General features: G+C 42.9%; 2 protein-coding genes across 2 annotated transcripts in view; both read right to left on the bottom strand.

Annotated features, from left to right (window-relative positions):
* LOC149333117 (actinia tenebrosa protease inhibitors-like) overlaps window positions 1–10,131 on the bottom strand; it is a 28,899-nt gene extending 18,768 nt beyond the window's left edge. Inside the window, exons 1-6 of the mRNA XM_089557647.1 lie at window positions 10,101–10,131; window positions 9,885–9,935; window positions 8,334–8,504; window positions 6,254–6,295; window positions 3,933–4,103; window positions 1,587–1,637 (exon numbers count right to left, since the gene is read on the bottom strand). Of these exons, the coding sequence (XP_089413773.1) occupies window positions 1,587–1,637; window positions 3,933–4,103; window positions 6,254–6,295; window positions 8,334–8,504; window positions 9,885–9,935; window positions 10,101–10,131 (517 nt within the window). The remainder of the gene's footprint in view (window positions 1–1,586; window positions 1,638–3,932; window positions 4,104–6,253; window positions 6,296–8,333; window positions 8,505–9,884; window positions 9,936–10,100) is intronic.
* A 2,543-nt stretch (window positions 10,132–12,674) lies between these two features.
* Window positions 12,675–13,669, bottom strand: part of LOC149333116 (papilin-like) — a 61,082-nt gene continuing 60,087 nt past the window's right edge. The window contains exon 16 of the mRNA XM_089557646.1: window positions 12,675–12,822. Within this exon, the coding sequence (XP_089413772.1) occupies window positions 12,737–12,822 (86 nt within the window). The 3' untranslated portion in view covers window positions 12,675–12,736. The remainder of the gene's footprint in view (window positions 12,823–13,669) is intronic.

Genomic DNA, 13,669 nt, shown 5'->3' with positions numbered 1-13,669 from the left:
GTGCTGCTGCACAAAATGCTGGAGGTCACGGTCGAAAGTCATCCTGTATTTAGCTTCTTTAAAACAGCATATAAGCCAGTGAAATACACTGGTAATGCATTTTTACGTATGGGATGCAAGTCTGCGGACAGCAAGGTGCGTCTCTGAGGATGGCTGTGATAATTTTTCGCTATGTATTTTTTTTTTATTTGGAACATACTGCTAGCCTCTTTCGAGGCTGTTGCAGGAATGGGTACATGTTTGTTATCGTTTTTTTAGGAACGTCACAAAAAAATAACTCACAAAGAAGGTTCACACAACACACACAATTGTTTACGACGCATAAGTGACCGCACGACGGTGTTCTTCACCTCCTCGGCCCTATCAATAGACGGCGGCCGCGGAGGGGATTAGAAGTAAATTCTTGCTCTAGTAACGGAAAGTGTTTGCCGAGGAGGACACGAAGCCGATGACCGTTTACTATTTTACTTATGTGCACACTTGTCTTAACTTTGTCTGCAGGTAGAGAAGATGCAACCAGGTCTACAAGCCCCATTTATGAGCAGAGAACTATTGATAATGCTGTTGACGCATTGCAACCCCTACAGAAGCGGAAGCCTTTCAAATGGCCTTTAGAATTTCAAAAACGAAACCCGTTGCTTAACTTCCCAACCGCTATTATCCTTGCCCCATGCGGCTAAGCAAATATGGGTAATTTCTCGTGCCTTTTGAAAACCGCATGCCTGCGAGGAGCCCAAAGCGACGTCCGTCAAACGCTATACTCGGTGACGACATACCACATGAAGGTCGCATCCCTGTCCGCGTCGAAAGAGCGGAGTGGTGGCGAGCGCCGCAGCGCAGGCAGGGTAAGGGCTGTCAGGTGTTACGTCGTCACAGAGTGCCGCAGTTTGACGGACATCGCTTTGTGCTCCGCGCCACCGGGCAGTTTTCGAACGGCACTACAAATGGCCGTAGTTTTTTTCAACCGCAGCGGCAAGGATCGAGGAACAACTGATAGTAACGGCCGGCTATAGGCTATTGCTATTGCCGGCTATTGCTATAACACACCTATAGGTGATAGTTAAAAAGTTGATTAATGCAATTTTGTCTATCACTTTACTAGTTAAGATGATTCGCCTTTTTTGACGTCCGCCAATACTGGCACTGCTATGCCATACAAACCGTCTCTTCTCACCAAAAGCCCTATTCTTAAAAATCAGTGGCGGGATTCCCTAAATCAGATGGTATATAATTTCTTTCCGGTACTTTCCGTGCAAGCCATAGTCTTGCGCAAGACTGTGAGCAAGAAAAGATGGCCTTCAGTTGGCCAAACAATTGCAGCAAAGGTTACCACACTATCTTTATCACCCCCATTAATTATGATCCGCAAAATCACCAGTGAAGAAGATTCAAGATATCCAAACGAAACATTTTAATTAAGAAGCCGTTTTTTCATAATTCCCTGCCTTCTTCGATAATAGACATTCCCATGCAAGCATAAGTTCTATACTCCAGCGCATCCCAGGTGTTGTACTTGGTCCCTAGCCTTCCTTGTGCCGCGCGCGCGTAGTTTATAAACGAAAATATAAACGTAGTTTAGTGCTCACCATATCCAGGAAGAAGTTTGCTGGCGGCGTTCACGGCCATATATCCGACCTCTGGAATGGAAGAAAAAAATCTCAGTGTGAGCTTTGCGATATCACATGAAGATATTTTTCTGTGCTGATGAGAAAATGGCGGAATTCAGAAAGGGCAGGCAGTAAATAATAGAGGACATCTGAGTGACAGAATGCTGCGAATAAGGAAAAAAGTGAGTGGCAAAAAGCGAGATGCGCACTACTTTAGGAGACTTCCTGTGAAGTACGCAAACGGTCTTCAGACTACATCGTTCTTTCTGCTGTGGTTCCTGCAAACGTGTCCATTCAAAGGGATACAATCTCGACACGTCGCGAGGCAGAAGCAGCCAACCAGAGGGCGCGACGTGCCTACCCTGCCTTACCATTATATTTGCCCCGTACTCCTGTGGTATATTGTGAGTTACACAGTTTACTCCTAAATGGCTAAGAGGGAAAACTAAACAGAAAATGTGCAGTAACATTAAATGGACTGGACAGAACTGTGCTGGACAAAGAACACATCAGCAAATTTTATTCTTTTCGGCGGCAGAAACGATGCCTAGAATTATCCATATCACACAAGAAAAAAATTGTAACGTGCGCAGTGATGGGATCAAGAGCGCTGCGTTCAGTTTCAGGTTATTTTAGACGAATTGCCTCACCAAACGTGTTAACACTAATGCCTTATGCTTGACGCAATGCCGCAGGGGCATTTTGTCCTCGTCACCATCGCAATTTCTCTCTTGTCTTCGGACTCACGCGAAACCCACTGTAGCGCATCCTTTGCCGCTAAAAAGTGTGCAAAATACACAATGAGGCTATTTGGTTTAAACGCACAGAATGTTTTTAGCCACATTTGGGACACGTAGGGACAAGGTAGCCCTCTTGGCGCTCAACTGACTGCTTTATTTCTCCCAACTATCATAGAGAACTAATGTCACTGCACAAAAGCCAAATTTGAGATATAGTGAGAGGTCTACAAACCGTGAGGAACAAAGGAAAATAAAAATAAAAAACAGGACAAAAGAAACAGGTGATAGAAATAAAGGCAGCCAGGACGAACGAAGTAAAGGACGGAAGTTTTCGCTTCGACGCAGGGACTGCAGTAGCGCTCATACGTCGTTTTTATAAGGCTGGCTAATATTCTTGTATTTATTTGATAACTTTCTGCTTTAACCAATCACTACATACCCGCTTATGCTCTTATACAATAAATATTGCTTAAAACATATAAAGTAACTAACCAAGATTGGTTTATTGGTTTATTGGGGTTTAACGTCCCAAAGCGACTGAGGTTATGAGAGACGCCGTAGTGAAGGGCCCCGGAAATTTAGACCACCTGGGGTTCTTTATCGTGCACTGACTCACACCGCACACGGGCCTCTAGAATTTTGCCTTCATCGAAATTCAGCCACAAAGAAAGGAAAAGAAACAAGGAAAAGAAAAGAAAAGGAAACCGCCATCAAAAAAAGAAACAAGGAAAGGAAAGGAAACAAAGAAAGAAACAACTGAACCAAACAAGAAAAAGAGAAAAGGAAAAAAGGAGAGAAAGAAAGAGAAAGAAAGAAAGGGAGGAAGAAAGAAGGAAAGAAAGAAAGAGAGCACGGAAAACGATAGAAAGAAAGAAACAAAGAACGAAAGGAAGAAAGAAAGGAAGAAAGAAAGAAGGAAAGAAAGAACGAGAGAAGGAAAGTAAGAAAGGGAGAAAGGAAGCAAGAAAGAAAAAGAAACAAACAAACAAAGAAGGAAGGAAAGAAAGAATGGTAGAACGATAGAACGATAGAAAAGAAGAAATCGAGAAAACTCTGAAAAGAAATGAAAACTCTGCCTCCCAAACAGGCATTGCATTTCCCTTACTCGAACAATTTATCAAACATATGTGGCAAGCTCTTTGAAAATTGACCGCCTCTACTGGCCTGCTCGTGCCTATTTTAATGCGAACCATCAGGTCTGCCAGCACACAGAAGAGTGCGATATAGCATGATAATGAACCTTTATCACCCCATCGATATCGTGTGTTCTGACAATATGCAACCTCTGAAGCCAAAGATACAGCCATGGTCAAGTGATCACGACATCACAGTGACCACCAAAGGAAGGCTAGGTGGGATCAGTTGCTGCTTGAATAATGTTACGCCTTCAAGAATAGCTTAAGAGGATTGGAATACCACCTCCGCCCAAATATATCCTTACTCGCCAAGTGGCTCACTGAGGGTCATTCTGTCGCTGCTAGTGCATGCTGCATGCATTTCTGACGGGTACCCTACAGCTAACAGAATAACATTGTCTCAGAAAGTGAGTTTTTACCCGGTAACTCGAATTACACATTCTACTTACTTTCGCACATAAAAAAGCACTCCTCGTACGACTCAAAGTTGTTATTGTTGCCCATGCAACCACTGTAGATGAAGTCTTGGCAGGTCTGGGTTGTAGTGTTGTAGAAGTACCGAGGGATTTGTGCGGTGCATGGTCCCGGCCTGTAGGTCTCAAGGCATTCAAGGTAGCGCACTAAGAGTGCACACAACCACGAATGCAACGTGAGAACAGAAGGTGGGTTTCAGCAACTTTCTCATTTATTTTTGGAACCAAGAGAACACACAATGCAAGCGAACACTTAACTGAAGAAGTTAGGATAGTTTCAATGTTTAAGTGCAGCGCAAACGAATGCGAACTGCGGAAATAAAGAAGATGATACGAGTGGTGTCTCACAAAACTATTTTATCGCGAAGAGAATAACTGCGTATGATTAGGAAACGTACAAATCCAGGCATCGAAAAAACCTGCGTGATACTTGGACGGCTGGAACGAACATATGACAAAATCATAAGTGCTTCCTGGCTTTATAGACTATTTCAACGCAATTGCAAGGTAAGCAAGGTCTTTTTTTAGTTCCAAAGAGATTGAAGGCCAGCTGATACACATTTTGAAACCTCCTGCCATGTAAGAAGCTATTATAAAATCTGCATCCCCTGCTTGTGGGTGTTATCCTGCACAATTTTAGTAACACTTGCATTAAGTCACGTGTTTATGTAAATTGGGAAGCGCCTTCTAGAGTAAATTAGTTTCAATCTCATTTAATCGCCTCCTGACGCACCAAGCAGCCCGATTGATGTAGAAATCGCCACACGAAATTCTTATCTCATATAGCACTTGTGACCTACATTCCTACGCTATTGTTTTATCTCTTTACTTACTTCGTCTGTACGCGCTGTATTTTTACAAATAGGCACCGCAAGCACATAAACAAAGGCAAAGATTTCTATCGATTACTTACGTCCTATGCCTTCTCTTAGTCTTGCGTAATGCAGCCTGGCAAAAAGCCGGAGCATTCGTCACGTTCTTCAAACCATTATGTATTTTTATTACTTTTATGATGTAAGATATAACTCCTGTAATTTTCATTTTTTGCGTTGATTGCCAGACTGCAGGTCATGCGTACCGCACGTCTGTAGAATGTTGAACACCTGTCACTCTATAAGCGTATTTATGTGCAGTAAATCCTATGTCTATTAGCGTTTTCCTGCACGTCTACATCAATATCTCTCCGCCGCGCCCCGGCAACGAGAACGCGTAGCGTTTCGTTCAGCAGTTTAACGCAATTTTTAGTAAGCTACTACAATAAGCAGATCACAGTGTTCATTTAAAGATAAGTACATCACAAGGTGTTTTAAAGCTGCACATTTTGAAACATATTTAAAAACTTCGTTTTACATCGCGGCTTTCAACTCAATATACGCCTTACGTCACAAGACAGACACACTGCAGAATATGGCACTGACATACAGTCTAGTTCTGTGTGCCACTGTCTTCTCGGAGTCGTGTCGTGTATTTGTACATGACGTGATAAGCTCCAAACAAATGTTTGTACTACGCGCGCGTATTAATTAGAAGTGGTCTCAATCCGTAGGAATTTCGGCGTAAGTTACGGTGTCTCCATTTTGACTACTAAAACCTTAACGCAACGCCACACAGAACCCTCACTATCGCGCTAACAATGAGCAGTCTTTCTTTGAGCTCTTTCGTTTAGGAATCTATTCTGTACATGCGCGACAATTTACGTGTTGTGTGCTCTCTATATAGCCGACATTTTGATCTGGATAGTTTTGCGCAAGTTAGCGACTATCGTTTTGCAAAAGAAGCGTGTTTTTGTGCAATTCATATAGACACTAGAGAGGTTTAGCATACCGGCGACCTCCTAGCGGCTATGTATGCAGGTTTTACGTATGCCTGTTGCGCACGCGCCGTGGTCTTAACCGCCCACGCACTCGCCATTGTGCATGCGCGGCACTCTTACGTAAAACCGTTATACGCCTCCATTAGTATGTCTCTGGTATGCTAAACTATCCTTGAAATGTTTACGCCGTCTTCTCTTCGTCCCCTTGTTTGCAAACCCCTACTACGTTCGCTGTCGTGTTATTCCCAACCGCTGCACTTAAGGAAAGGCACGATATCTTCTAAAATAAACATTCCAAGTCAGAAACGGTAGTGCTATCGCTCCTTGCTCTCTTCAGGACCTCGTGATTGCGGGTGCAACAATTCACAGTTCCCTCAAATACGCCTTACAACGCAAGATGTGGCCCATGATCCCTATTTTTGAATGTTACGCAGATGAGTTGTCTAAAGAAAACAAAAGGTGAAAGGAATAGACTTCTACTCACCATGTCTGTTGCTGCTGGCCTCGACGCCGACGTATCCGACCTCTGCGAATGAAAATAAAAAATAAGCGCCTATTTCTAGAGCTATCTTATAAGCGGAATTTTGCAGTGCTGGCGAAGTAATGGCGGAGTTGAATAGGTGTCACTGAAAGAGTACGGTTAAATTCAAGAAAATGTAACGCGAATTCGAAAAATTTTTTAAAGTATATAATGAAAAAACAAAGTGAAAAGCACAGTATAAACAGGAGGCTCCTTTAGGTAAATACAAAAACATGTTGAGGCAAGCGCTACACCTGACCCATGTATACAAACTGTTCATGTTCACGCCCAAGCTCTGTTTTAATTTTTCAAGCTGAAAACGGTTTCTTAATTTCGCTTTCATGTGAATATTTCTTTCCTCATATTGTCTGTCACACGTTCCAGCCAAAAATTCGTAAATCATGCTAATATCTTTCACCTAACCGCAACTGTTTCGCGATAATTTTCTGCGGCGAAGGCAGAAACATACCGTATTGTGCGTTTTTATCGTAATGACTTTCAAGATTTTTCTTACCTCAATCGCTGGCTGTTTTGCGGTGAAACTGCACGCAGAGCTTGCGTACTATGGTAACTTTTTGTATCGTAGCAAGTTTTACAACGGTACTTACTTAGTAGAGCCGCGCATGATGCGAAAACGTAATCGTTTGCGTCGAGATCGGCGAACCAAACCCAAAACTCCGAGTTTTTGCTTAAGGGCGGCAGTAGCGCCATCTGTCTTCCACAACAAAATTAAACAAGAAAAACACAGCTCAGGAATTCGAGACGTCGTCCTCGAACACTTTAGGAGAGCCAAGAAAGCAGACGACATAAGCTGAATTGGATAAAGCCATTGGACGAAAAAAAGAACGCGGCAAACAATATTCTTTTAATGGCAAAGCCTCGTTAAAATAGTTGCTTCTGGCATTTTTTCTGCTCAGTTGGCCGAAAATGTTCGAAGCGCTTCAGTTGAAGCAGACGAAAAGGCCGGAACGGCGTATTCAAAGGGCCCGCGCTCCTTGCAACAGTCGCCTTGGCACCTTATGACGCTTTCCACTGCAGAAGACAGATGGGGCTACTGCCGCCCTTAAGCAAAAACTCGGTGTGGGTTGGTTCAGTTCGCCCTGTTCGCCGATTTGCATTATGCACGGCTCAACTAAGTAAGTACCGTTGTAAAACTTGCTACGATACAAACGTTATCATAATACGCAAGCTCTGTGTGCAGTTTCACCGCAAATGAGCCAGCGGTTGAGGTAAGAAAAATTTTGTAAGACAAAAACGCACAATACTGTATACACCCAAGTTTAGCCAAAATACATTCGCAATATAGTGGACACATCTGAAACTATGTTGGTGGCTACTGATTTTAGCCGATAACTTTTGCCGTAAAACTAGTAGAAAAGTAATTTACTTGTAAAGTTCTAAGTTTGGAACAATGCTTCAAATCAAAACAGTGCGCATGATCAAGGAAATATTGATACTGAGCACTCTTTTATTTGGCGTATGGAGCAGATAGCTTTTTCCAAGTGCCTCTGAGAGAATTCTGTCACGTATGGAAAAAAAAGTATGAAAGCAAAGGCTAATTGTCACGACACCTTTCTAAATCGTTACGATAGCATTCTGCCCCAGAATAATTTGGGCACTTCTTTTTAATGTGACGGCATATAGTCTTTCATATCAACAGCGATGGTTTGGTTCATAGTTTAAGGGGCTTTAACGGCCTAAAGTGACTCAGGATATGAGGGACGCCGTCGTGAAGGACTCCGGAAATTTCGACCACCAGGGATTCTTTAACATGCACTGATATCGCACACTGCATAGGCCTCTGGCATTTAACCTCTATCAAAATGCGGCCGCCGTAGCCGGGTTCGAACCCACGCTTCCGGGTCAACAGCCGAGTGCCATAAACGCTGAGCCACCGCTGCTGATCTCAATAGCGAAGGACTCGCATAACTGTTTTAAGGGCCTTTATGATATAATTTGGAGCCGGTTCTTCTTCAGCCCATTTTCTTTGCCAGAAGTCCACCATCCGTTTCAGTCTGAAGACAGGAATCACTAGGACACTTACTGCACGTCTTCAAGCAGGAGTCAATCGTTTCGAAGTTGTTCTCGTTGCCATTGCACCCGCCATAGACGAACTGCTCGCAGTACTTGGTGGTCTGGTTATAGAAGTAGCGTGGAATGTGGGCGCGGCACGGTCCTTTCACCTTAGGCAGGTAGCAGACTGGATTCGGGGGCCCTGCGGGAAAAAAAAATACGGCCAAAGCAAAGCATCAGCATGCATGTCGTCTTTCCTGTCTGCTAACCGCATAAATGAACAATTCAGTTGTAACAGATCGCCTAGTCTTTGATCGGTCGATACCGTTCTCAGAGTGGCAAATTCAATAATATGTAAAACTGATGCCAGGCCACCCCTTTACTGTTCCTGCCACCATACGAAGAAACTACAACTTCAAACCATTCGCAGTTTAGTGGCGGCTTACGAGAACACGTGCGCTCACCGGAAGTAGCGGAAGCCGCTAAAGCCGGTCGTACACGTATTGAGGCTCTTTTTCAGTTACAACTCAGAAGAATAGGCTTAGGCAGGCCGGTTTTCTTCAAAGCTATTCGGTTGCGTATCACGGCTAAAGTGTACTGATTTCACAATCGGTGTTTTTATATTTCAAAAGATCAATTGCAAACGCGCTGAGTTCAAAGCGACTCCCCGGCGTACCAAAAATATGCTACTGCTACGAGCGATAATGGTCAACAAGAATTCCTGTCGATGGATAGGGTCTATAGTACAATGCCTTCATATGAACGGATTATTCTAATCAGTATAATGAAGCTATGAAGCTGCTGAGGACATGGCACAGCGGTCTACGTAAACCTTTAAAGCCAAACAGCGGACCCGGCTGGCTTTAATGCCGAGCAGTGGACCCACAGGATGTTCACAAGAGGTGAGCCACGTGTACTGACCTAACGCTCTCAGGCAGTAGTATGCAATGACATGAGAATGCTTTACATTTTTTTAATATGCAGGGAGCATGTTAAGATTTCACATAAAACTTTCTCAACCTTCCAGGTCACTATTTAAGCATATAAATTTCATCCGGTCGCAAGTTAACATTGTTACTAAACACAGCTTTAAGGTTCCCAACTGCACTACTTTTGACTCATTCCTTTCGCGAATAAATCTCTATATTAACAAATCGCTACACTTTAAATTAAGCTTAAGAAATTTGCGGGAATATGGTGGCCGCAGCTGGCGAAGGACAGGGTTAATTGGAGAGACATGGGAGAGGCCTTTGCCCTGCTGTGGGCGTAGTCATGCTGATGATGATGATGACACTTTAAATCCTCTAACGCCCTCATGTTTAGGAACTAAACAAATGAAAGCACACACTTAGCACCACTGTACCAGCGACAGCGTTAAATGCAATGGCCTAGATCTTTGAACTTATTTTGAACGCTTATTACGTATGTTCGGCTTAGATCGCTATATGCGGCTGTCGCTTACGTTGTAAATATGAACTAGACTTATTCACAGAATATTGGGTCCCAGCAGTTAAAAAACAGTCCACCAAATATGTTGTGTGCACGGATAGAGACGACGAGTTCGAGGGGGCTCATTACTCACTGGGTTCAGACTCGAGGTTGATTCTGGGCCTGTGTTTCACTTGCCGGATCTCTGGAAACAGAAAACAAGTGCGTTTTCATTAACACAGAAATAAGATATGCAGGCTGCTCAACCTAAATTAAGATCAACTTTGGCGTGCTCAGCCCCATTTTCAAACGAGCCATGGAGGATAATTCTTTCCCGTCTTTGACAAAAATCTCGCAGGCTTTAACTCACCGCCTTTCATGACAGGTACTGCGAATGCCATTTCTTCCTCACTCTGGGCCCATACATCACTCAAGAAAGCAGGCGGTATTAAATTACAAAAAGAGGGAACTTCGGAGAGCATCATTCAAGAATACAACCCCTCCATTCTAAGACAGAATTCTTAGAATAATGTTATAGTTAAGAGAGTATTGATATAATGACAAATTTTTCATTTAGGCATCGCGACTTACTTCTGCGAAAGAACAGAACTGTTTGTCAGTCCTCTTTATTTGCAAGAGAAAAAGAATGTAGGACACACGCAGGGAGAAGGCTGCTCTCTTGTGCTTTGTGCAGTGGCAGCCGCCATTAGTGGCCCCTTGAAACTTTTTCTAGTCTAGTGCCTTCCATATACTTTTTCTACTTTAGTTACTTCCAACATATTTCTCCAGTCAGCATTGTAAGTTCTTGCAACACGATTGCCAGGCCACGGCCACATTGCACGGGGGTCTCCATGCGGCATGAAATACTAAATGTGTTCACTTCACGTTGTTTGTGTTTCCCTAAAGACCTCATTTTTGGAGTAATTGTGTGAAATTAGGGGTTATTATGTCAACCTGAGAAATTTATCTGGTAAGAATGATGGGCAGGTGACTGCTGCAGTTCATGGAGAAAATCGCTCCAGGTTCTTTGATGCTTCCAGGAAAAAAATGGCATTACAATAGAGTCGTACCGCCACGCTTTTCTGAATTTTTAACGGATGTCCGAAACGTAGATATGCGCTTGGCGGAGGTGAGCATATGTGACGTTCCTGCCTAGGAATAACAAAACTGGGAATACAGAGACAGCGTGGAAATGCGGCAATTGAGGAAAGTAATGAATACTTCTACTGAATTCAAATAAAGACCTTAGTCAGGCTGGTTGGTGCAATTTGATGGAAACTACTGAACAGCGCTGAGTGACAGTACGGAAGAGATCAACGGCGACACGTGGGGATGCACATGCGCATTGAAAAGTTGCAAAGGCTTAATATATTGAGTTTTGGGCGTACTTTTCTAAGAGTCCACGCTGAAAAGACATCAGAACTCCCACATTAAGTGCTTTTATGAAGACAAACATAAAAAATTAGCATAATAAAGCCAGGTAAAAAAAAAACCTGCATAATATTTAGACACTTGGAACAAGAACAAAACAAAAACAGCCAAATTTTTGCGTGCCATGCGACTTGGTATACCACTTGATCACAATATCAAGATACCCAACGTTCGTTTTTTTTTGGTCACAAAGGTTTAAGTTTCGCTGATAAAGTGATTGCCATCTTCTCATCTGCAAAATGCTTCTATGACTCCCAGCTTCTCTCGTCGCGGCTTTTATCCAGCTCAATTATTTAGCAGAAGAGCAGCGTTAGATTTGCAATTAGTATAGTTTTTTTTTCGACCATAAATTATTCGAAGCTCATTTTATTGCCCATACAGGCAAGTGCTAGTTTCACAGATGTAGGAATCGCCACAAAACGGCTATTTCTTAAACAGCCTTTTTGCACTACATTTTCCATATTTGTGTAAGTTTTTTGTCATTTGAGTATTCTTTCGCTGCTGTCTGTGAATGAATATTCCTCGCTTCCAGACTTTCTTGCGTTCATGTTCGTGACAAGATACCGGGACATTTGTGACGTTTTCCGTTTTCATTTATGTATTTGTTCCGCAGTAAGCCAAAAGTGCGGTTATAATGCTCCAATCCTTACCCAAAAGACCTGGTTCGAGCCCGCCCGCGGCAGTCGCATTTCGAAGGCTGTGAAATGCTAGAAACCCGTTACTGAGCGATATAAAACCATGCTAACGAGCCCTAGGTGATCGAAGTTATCCGTCTGCGGAACTGTTTTCAGTATATAAAATGATCTAAAAAGGTTAAGAAGATTACGTGTAAAAAAATTAATTTAATGTTATACTTCAAAAAGATGCATTTCGCAGGAAGTCCAGAAAGACCACTGACACACAGTGTCCAGTTGTTGGTCACCGTGCTTCTTTCGGTGTTGTGCGGCAAATGCCATCAGCGTCAGGAGCAGGAATGCATGTGTTCAGCCTTTTGAAGACCCAGTAAATTGCATATACTCTAAGCCCGTAATAACTGAAAGTAGCTGCGGAGACAAGGTTCCTTCGTTGTTGTTCTAAACACTGAGCGCCAGGAACGAGATCAACAGCATCATGCTGACAAAGGAAATCTTGCTTCGAGCTGATTACTTTTCTGTACCTCCACAGCACGGCCACAACAATTTCCGGGCTACACTTTGACCGCCGTAGTGGATAATTTCATCCAGATAGTTTTGCCCAAGTCATCGACTTGTGCAATAATATGCGCAAGACAAGCCAAGTTTCGTACAAACCATAGCCTCCATATCCCTGCAAAGTTCACGCCCTTGTCTTTTCGTCACCTTATCTGCAATCACCGACTACGTTTGCCTTCTCATGATATTCACAAAGTCGGCACTTACGAAAGACACCATATATTGAAACGAGCCTCTCAAGGCAGAAGCCATTGCGCCATCACGCTTTGCCCTCTTCAGGAACTCATACTCGCACACGTAACCATTCAAACATCATGACAAAGCGCCGACAGCGCACAACACTGCGCATGGTCTCTATCTTTGCCGCTGACAGGTATGCACAGTCTTATGAAAAAAAAAGTGAATAGGTTTTGCACCCACCATCGTCAGAGAAGACCTCGCTAGTGGCTTGTACGCCGACGTATCCGACCTCTGCAAATGAAAGAACAAATTAAGCGCCAGTCTCTCGCGATAACTTGTTAGACGAGTATTCAAGTGCTCTTGAGAAAATGGCAGAGTCAATGAACAATGGTAAAGAAACAAGATTAACTTCAAAATGTCTGAGTAAACTTGGAAAATACGTGTGCCAGATGGAATGTTTGGAACAAAACGCAAGACACATAAGCCCCAAAACGGTACCATAAATAGAATAAGATGGCAATAGCTCGCTACTAAATATTGTTTACAAGCTTTTCTTGCAAGGACATATTTGCTGTTCTTGTTTTTCACTTGCAACGAGTTTCCTGATATCCCTTTCCTGTTTATACTCCAGTCCTCAGACATTATGTTGCCTATTACAGTCATTATTATGAAATTTGTGCGTGTGTCTTTCTCCTTTGGTAACCTGTTTCAAGATAACCTTCTACGCAGAATGGGAAAGAAACCACGCCAATACTAGATATAGCTTGGAATTTCTGTTATTATTAGCAAACAATATGTCTGCACTGTAAGGGCACAACTGAAACTTCTCGTCTGAATGCAGCGGATAACTTATACCATTAAATATTAATTTGCTTTTTCAAGCTCTAAATTTAGGCGAACACACCGAATGAAAAAGCTGCGCCACACTCGAGAAATATACGCACTGAGCAGTTCTTATCCTTTGCTTCTAAGGCAGATAAGTATATCCGATCGCTACGAAAGAAATTGCTTAGGCGTAAAAAACAAAGAACCGACTGCAAAAGTTTATTCTTACCACAGTTTTCTTCCTTGTTACGATAGCACAATGTTCAAAGATACCGTAAGAATCGCCTAATGTGACTACAAATCTTCCTTATTT

The sequence above is a fragment of the Amblyomma mixtum genome, chromosome 8 (assembly GCF_055824585.1).
Source record: "Amblyomma mixtum isolate Tamu chromosome 8, ASM5582458v1, whole genome shotgun sequence".
In the NCBI taxonomy this organism is placed as follows: Eukaryota; Metazoa; Arthropoda; class Arachnida; order Ixodida; family Ixodidae; genus Amblyomma; species Amblyomma mixtum.
Note: the sequence above shows the minus strand (reverse complement) of the source record. Positions and strands in the feature narration are given on the sequence as shown.